Raw genomic sequence first — 8014 nt, forward strand, 5'->3', positions numbered from 1 at the left:
TTTCGCAGGAAAATTTCCTGTGAAACTAAAGACAGAAAGGAGCACATCTCAAACCATACATTTAGCTCCAACTTTTCAAAGAACAAAGGAAACAAAGCAAATAGTTGTTGGCCCATGTTTCTTCGTATGCATCTTGTCAAACTGTGTCTGACTTTACAATCAGATTTCCATTTCCAAGAAACATTTACCTCTTGCCTCTCTCGTCCCAAAATCTCAACCCAGCAGAGGAAACTGACTCTACATCTGCTTCCTGCCGCTGGGAACTCAGCTGAAAAGTGAAGTCAAAACTTCCAGAACAGGTTACTGATGTGGTACACCCTGAGCTGCGGGAATACAAGACTTACAGTACAAAAAACCCTAATGACTTTTGAAAATTTTGACCAGCATGACCTCAAATGAACCAATACACAAAGTGGAAATCCAGATATGTTCTCCTTCCTTCCCCTTCAGTAGGAAGAATCGAAAAAACTAATCATAGAAACAGTAGGTATTAAATTTTAAGAGAAGCAGGTCATTAAATTGACAGAATCTGTTAAACATCCCCTACACAAAGACGACTAATGCACCGCATCATAAAGGATGTTGTTAAAGACAGGAGTTCCAATTTCAGTTCCATTCAACCCCAAGAGAGAAAAATCAGTCTCTAGCAAAAGGAAAAAAAATGTTTTTTCACTGAAAGACTACTTAAAAAAGGAAAAAATACACAGACAAGTACATATATATTTTTCAGATTGGCATAATGGCACTGCTTACTCAATGTGCTGGTTTTGGCTGGGATAGAGTTGGTTTTCCTTATAGTAGCTAGTGTGGAGCTATGTTTTGGATTTGTGCTGAAAACAGCGTTGATAGCAACAACTAAAACATCACTGTGTTAAGCAGTGTTTGCACTGGTCAAGGACTTTTCAGCTTCCCATGCTCTGCCAGGTGCAGAAGAAGTTGGGAGGGGACACAGCCAGGACAGTTGATCCAAACTGCCCAAAGGGCTATTCCATACCATATGGCCTCATGCTCAGTATATAAAGCTGGGGAAGAAGAAGGAAGGGAGGGGATGTTCGGAGTGATGGTGTTTGTCTTCCCAAGTCACTGTTACGCGTGATGGAGCCCTGCTTTCCTGGAGATGGCTGAACACCTGCCTGCCCATGGGAAGGAGGGAAGGAATTCCTCGTTTTGCTTTGCTTGCGTGTGTGGCTTTTGCTTTACCTGTGAAACTGTCTTTATCTCAACCCACGAGTTTTCTCACTTTTACTCTTCCGATTCTCTCCCCCATCCCACCGGGGGGGAGTGAGCGAGTGGCTGGGTGGTGCTTAGTTGCCAGCTGGGGCTAAACCACGACATTCAAGAAGGTAACTTCATGTTTGGAAAGCTTGAGACAGTCACCTATTTTATAACAACTCTAAATAGTTTTAATGTATCACTAAAAATCACCTCCATCTATTCTGAAGATCAGATTATTAGCAATGCAATAGAACAGAGAAATAGAAATATACTGCAAGAATGGCATCAATAGCCAGAAAGTTTGCTTTACTTTAAAATCTGCTTTGTCATTATCATAGAGCCAAATTTTGACAGCATGATAGAAATGCAAAAACAGCCCAGGGAAGAACCAGAACTCCCAGCTGAGTGGTCCAGCCATTCAGTTGCAGAGTCATGGTCTTTAGCCTGTCTAGCCCAAACGTTTTCCATTATTTCTTGTACAATGGCACGTTCTTGATAGGAAGAATGAGGATTGCTCTCATCTCCCTGTCTTGTTTAATACTTAGGATAGTCTCCTGGGTACTGAAGTAGTGGCTCTAAATCTCCACAGGCTGAAATGGGAATTGAATACATGATACTTCCTGGAAAGCACTCAGGAAGATTATATGCAGACATCGCATCAACTGCTTCTCCCATCCCTTTTTAAAAAACAAGTATGTCTGCCTTTTGCAAAAAGTTTGGTACCTTGGTTTGCTAAGTATGTTTTCATGAATGCATTTCTATGAGACTAAACTCAGAGGCTTTTTGCTCCACTCTACCTCAAATTTGGATTCAAGTGGGCTCAAGTAGGAGCCAGGTATTGAGGCACACAGACCAGGGCAGTTCTAGGTGGGCAAATGATTAAAAAACCACGTAAGACAACCCTGCAGACACTTCAGGAACTTTTGGGTCTGAAAAGGAGACATTTGGTAAGTTCCCAAACTACCAGCAACACAGAGCAATACACAATTTGTGTAAAAAATGAACACCTCTTTACTCCTTGTTCAGTAAAGGAGAGCAATACTCTAGTTATATTTCATGATGATTAATCTATCCTGGTATTCTCTTCTGAGACAAATCTGTCCCATCAAATCTCACATCTGGCTACGGATGCATAAAGCTATTAGCTACTGGAGAAGGTAACTGTGGATTCCATGGACAGTGAATTATTAAGGAAATGTCTACAAGCTTTTCTCATTCTGCAAATGCTGAAAACCTACAATAATCCCCATACTATCTTGTAATATTAACTGAGACTAAGTACAGAATGATTAAAGAAATTTCCATTCATTTCATTTTCTGAATCATATTATGTAATTCTTCAAAACCCTTGGGATTTCTTACATGAAATCAGCTATTAAAAGGAAAATGTATGCATAATATTATTTCTGCTTCCATACTTGTCCTTTTAAAACATGCTTGATTTGGAGGGGGGAAATCCCTCCAAACATAATAGATCTGTTCACTACCTCTTATGATGCTCCAGGACTCAAAAGTGCATTCTGGAATGTACACAGTGTATCACGCTCTGAACAGAGTAAAATTAAGAATTAAGAAAATTTATGGTGGACATCATCACAAATCAGAAGGGAAGAGCTGGCTTGGTTATAATGTCATTTTAATATATTTTTAAAATTCAAAAAAGTATTATAAGAAATTAATCTTTGGTATTAGCATAAAGACTTCCATTGCTTCCAGACTCACCTGCAGCCCCATTAATTTTTTTCCACCTGATTAAGAGTGCTATGTAAGTGTGTCATAAAAGCAAAGGCTCATGCTGCATCAAAATAACAAGAATGATATGAAGGACAATGTTATTTTATTCCATGAGACTAAAAAAGTTGATGGCCCAATTCAAGTATGCTCATGCATAACGTGATAAAAGATTTGATCTGAGAAAAATATGGCTTGATCTAGTACGTGAGAAGGCTCATACGACAGAATACCAATATACGATTCTATATCATAATTAAACCATCAGAAGTTATGACTATTCAAGCATACAAAACAATCAGGCATCCAAAGTTAGCAATAAATATGATGGGATCTCTTCTGAACCCATTTAAATGGCTTCAAGAAATTTCATAACCACAGCTGTATCTTCCACTATTACCTTCTTATAAATATGAAGCAATAAGGATGAATATTGTTTTAGGGTTAGATGTTTAGATCCCAATTCTGCAGAAATGCACGTAACTCTACATGATTTCAGTAACAGCATGCCCTGGCCTGTTCAAGTTTATAACAGCACAAGACATACAATACAGCACAAGAATACAATACATACTCGGCCACCCATTGCAAGGAAATTGTAAGGGGCTAAGAGAGAAAGCATTAAAGCTAATATGGAACCAGTATTTCAATGTGCTTAAGCACAACTCCTCAGGCAGACTTACCATGAACTGAGCCACTGCCTTAATGAAGAAAACCCGGTCCTGTTCTGTCTCCACATCAGGAGGAATATCAGTCTGAGGTTCATACCTGTGGAAAGAATCATGCGTAGATTCTGACAAGAAATACATGTGCAATATTAAAGAGACTGGTTCATTTGTGAGGCAAAAATCAAACCAAACAAGCATGTACGAGACTGGAAAATAAATCTTTAGCTCCTACTGTGGACTGGGGTATCCAGACCCTGGAATGCATACCATGGGTTTGCATACAAACTGCAAAAGTTGTAAAACCTGCGACACTTCTCCAGAGGGAATTGTGACTGCATGGTCCTGAATACATCTTTTCAGTCAGTTTTGCAAAGGAGCAACATTTAGCTGGCTCAATCAAGTCTGTGAAATACTTATTTTCAGAAGTAATTTACTACTTAAATCATAAGCTGCTTAAATAAATCAAACTAAACTTAATCACGTGCAGGTTCACAAGTTAAAATGCCAGGCATACGACTGAGTTAATACTCCCAGTCTTTCCAGTGGTATGCTAAAATGACTTGTACTAGATTACTGTTGTTGGTAATAATAAAAACAGCCACTTTGTCCTTTAAAATGTTATGACACTTTTCCATGCTCTCAAAATACACAAGAAAAGTTCACACTCAGACATAATTTCAGACATATTGCTTTCAAAAGTAAACAAAACTTATGAAAAAGCAAATTGAAAGATTGTGAAATGCTTTAAAAAAACACTAGTGAAATGCAGAAACTTCTAGAAGTCACCAGCCTACAGGAACCAGGGAAGAAAAAAAATAAATTCCCAGTCTCATAAAAGGCTTTGAGATTTTCAGCATTCAGACAGGCAAAAAAGCATCTTCGCTTTCCAATCACATTTGAAATTACGAGCAAGGCACGTGCAAGGTAGCCTCTCTGCTTTAAAGTGTAATTATAAGGCTTCTAGAAGGTGGAAAAGCTCTCTGCCTGCGTCAAGTGTAATTGTGACCCATAACAGAAAACGATGCCGGTGTTCAGTTGCTATTTGGTCTGAAAGTGAAGCACTTCACTATTAGGCACAGGGTTCCCAGTAATCTTACAACACAAAAGTTTAAGCTTTTAAAAGTGTTCAGGTTCATTAGTGAAACATATTTTTAAAACAATATTGTTGTTTTCTTCCAATTGCTCTGTTATTTTACTGTTACATACTAGGGGGGACACTGATCTATGTTTTTACACGAGTTGAAAACAGCCAGTGATTTAGACCCTCAGTGTAACAACAGCAGTATTTTAAAGAATATTTAGGTAACTTAATCCAAGTAATTTTGAATGGTTGTAAGTATTTCCCTATTTTATTAAAATCGCAACAGTATTCAGCAAATTTCTAACAGCTCGGTAATTAAACTTAATGGGTACTAATTATGAATCCAGGCCAAAAAACAGCAATCAGGCAAATGGGTCACCGTCACATTTTCAACTGTAATATTCTACGTTATGAGTAGCTTAAAAAACTTAAGTTTATTTTTTCACTTACATGGGAGAAAGAAGATTATGTATAATTTCATTAGCACCGCAAGTTTCATAAATATTTAACCAAAGTCTGTCAATGGGATAAGTGGGTGTAAAACTACAACTGGATAGTAGTAGATTAGGGCTGTATTTTTTTTTTTTTAAACATGGCATGGATGCTAGACAATACCAGGTTGAACCAATAACAATTGTAGCAACAAGGTAAAAACTAATCGTATCTTGATAAGTTCTCACTATATATCACCCTGTTTGGGGTACCAGGTCAGATATAGGCAGAATGGTAATGGAGTTTGTAGAATATGTGAAAGAGATACGGCTACTTTTGAATAAGCATGTCCACCTTCAGGATGCAATCTTAGCCAGGACTGAGTCATTGCATTTTCTACTTCACCTATTAAAACACTTTTTTTTTTTTTTTAGTTGTATAATCACACTAAAAGCCTGCAAACTTAACTACCACATTTTCTATCTGATATTTAGAAGAGCAGATCTCAAAGAATGACTAAATATCATTACGTTCCTTTTTAAACTTCTTAATACAGTTTCACACACCAAAACATCAGCTCCAAGCATACATATCACATCCCAGCACCAGCCCCAACATTTGTTAGCCTAATCACCGACCTTTTCACTAGCCAGAGAAGCACTTCTGAAACAAGCATGAAGTTTGGGGTATGGAAATTCTCCATAGATATGAGTCGGGGGTACCCCAGTGCCCTCATCATCTCTGTAAAATCTGAAAAACAAGCAAGAGCAGGGATTCCTTCTTACATAGCCAACATGGACCTTACCAAGAAGTCCGGTTCCCACAGCATGCTGTTCATTTACCATTAGATATGCCCTGTTCAAAGTACTGTTAAAAAAAATCCTGAATGGATTAATTAAAAAAATAGTATCATTTCAACAGAAAACATGCCTGAGTAAAAAGGCGACTTTTTAACAAGAGATTCACTGGGCAGAAACAACGTTAAAACAGCTTCTCTCTGCAAAACACGCCGTTTAGATGAAGTTAACTATGGCCTGCGGTGATCACCACTATGCAGAGGCTGCGCTACCCGCTCCTCTGCCTTCCTTTTGCCCTGTTAAAGCGCAGCCTCGCCAGTCGGTTTAAAGAAAGGCCCCAACCCTGCCGCAGGCTCTCCTGTAGCCCTCGTCCGAGGCGCCGGTTAGACCCCAAGCGCCCCTCACCCGCCTGCGCTGCCTCCTGGATCCCTACGTGAAACTACAGGGCAAAACTGAACGGAGAAGCGGGACCCGCTCGGCTGCTGAGGCACCCCACGGGGCCGGAGCTGCTCTGCGGGCTCCAGCGAGCCGCGGCAGCCCGGGGGGCCTCTGGGGGGCCCAGACCGGGGGCGGCCGCCTCCCGTCCCCCCGCCCCAGACCCCGCTGCCTCCGCGCCCCTCAGCGAGGCTCCTCACTCCTGAGGTCGCGGAACGACATCGCCGGGGGAGACCGCGGGCCGCCGCCTGCCGCCGCCGCGCTAGGCCGCGCCGCCCGTCTCTATGGCAACCCCCCTACGGCGCAGCGGCCGGGCCAAAGTCCTGCGGAAAGCGAAGGGCCGCGGCGGCGGGTCAGGCCCCCGGCCCCTCACGGGCCGCGGCGGCGGGTCGGGCCCCGGGCCGCCGGCCCCGCCTGGGGCGGCCTCTCCCCGGCCGGGGCGGCGAAAGCGAGCGGCTCCGGGGGGCGCCCGGCCTCCCCTTCACTCTGCAGGGGCTTGGGGCCTGCTGGCCAGACGGCTGCCCCTGAGGTGCGGGCTGTCCCGCTGCCCGCGCCAAACCTGGGACAGCCTGCGTGTCATGGCCGTTCCCTGTGCGCTGAGAGGCGGCTCCGGGACTCCACAGCTCCCTGCTGTCGCACACCAGCCACCCACCAGCGCTCCACCCGAGGCGACATCCAGCCGGGACAGGAGCTTTGCTCAGCCTGTCTTAAATGTGTAATTCAGGGAGCAGGGAGGGAGGGCTGAGAGCCATCATCAGTTATTTTCAGAGAAGACCCAGTAGTACCCGTGCCACGTCAAACCGTGGCTGCTGCGGTTCGAGGAGAAGGCCGTGCTCCCCCACGGGACGGCACAACAGTCACCAGGGGTATGAAAACCCATGTCCTCACCTCGCGTGAGCGGACACAAAGCCACCGCTGCCGCGTCCCGGGGGCTGAGTCCCCGGCTGTTGGTCCTGTGGGAGTCAGCGCGTCCACCTCCCACCCGCTTTGCAGAGGAGGACTCAGATCTCTCCAAGGACAGGAGCCCAGCGCACGGCTCTGCCCAGGTGCTCGAGCGTCTCAGGGCTGGGCTCAAGGGGCAGCAGACGACGAGGACCAGCAGGAAGGCAGGCGGGAACACCTTCCTATCTACGGTCGCACATTTCTGATGGCCATCCAGGGTGCCACAGCCATGCAGACAGCGACTGCAGTACGTGGAGCACTCGCTGAAACGCGCAAGAGGTCTTTGGCACAGCCCAGACTGCACGTGGCTGCCCAGCGGCACAGCCAGACCCCTGTGCATTCATTGTCCATTCGCAGAGACACCCATGGAAACCAGTGTCCCCGGGCCAGCCAACATGGCTTCTTGACACCTCTCAGCTTCTACCCACAACTGACACTGACTGATCCTGTCAGCAGTTTCATAACTTCTTAAAGGCTCTTGGTGTCCTGAGCTCGCCCCTACAGACATAACCAACAGCAGTTTTCATGTTGATGCATCAAGTAAGAACAGTATGACAGCTTCTCCGCTAACGCTTGGTGGATTCACATGTCCTAAAGGAACAGGAGCTCTGACCACAAGACTCTGCAGAAACACCGGATGGAGCGGCCACAGCTTTTACTGACAGGGTCATCAATATTGCAGGGTGGAATGAGTTGAAAATAATCTCAATGTC

At 44.2% G+C, this 8014-nt stretch overlaps 1 protein-coding gene across 5 annotated transcripts in view; it reads right to left on the reverse strand.

Annotated features, from left to right (window-relative positions):
* The window catches only part of CLUAP1 (clusterin associated protein 1), a 74935-nt gene extending 67886 nt beyond the window's left edge, over window positions 1-7049 (reverse strand). For 2 of the 5 annotated variants that reach the window (XR_012045056.1, XM_072878673.1), the window contains exons 1-3: window positions 6560-6784; window positions 5766-5877; window positions 3630-3714 (exon numbers count right to left, since the gene is read on the reverse strand). Coding sequence is in view for 1 of the 5 variants with exons in the window: in XM_072878673.1 (XP_072734774.1) it covers window positions 3630-3714; window positions 5766-5877; window positions 6560-6581 (219 nt within the window). In the remaining 4 variants the exon portion in view is untranslated. Of the gene's footprint in view, window positions 1-3629; window positions 3715-5765; window positions 5878-6057; window positions 6254-6329; window positions 6511-6559; window positions 6785-6918 lie in introns of those variants that run through there. The other 3 variants (XR_012045058.1, XR_012045057.1, XR_012045059.1) reach the window with 3 other exon arrangements.
* Window positions 7050-8014: the final 965 nt, after the last annotated feature.

Source organism: Ciconia boyciana, chromosome 13 (assembly GCF_034638445.1).
Source record: "Ciconia boyciana chromosome 13, ASM3463844v1, whole genome shotgun sequence".
NCBI classification, from domain to species: Eukaryota; Metazoa; Chordata; class Aves; order Ciconiiformes; family Ciconiidae; genus Ciconia; species Ciconia boyciana.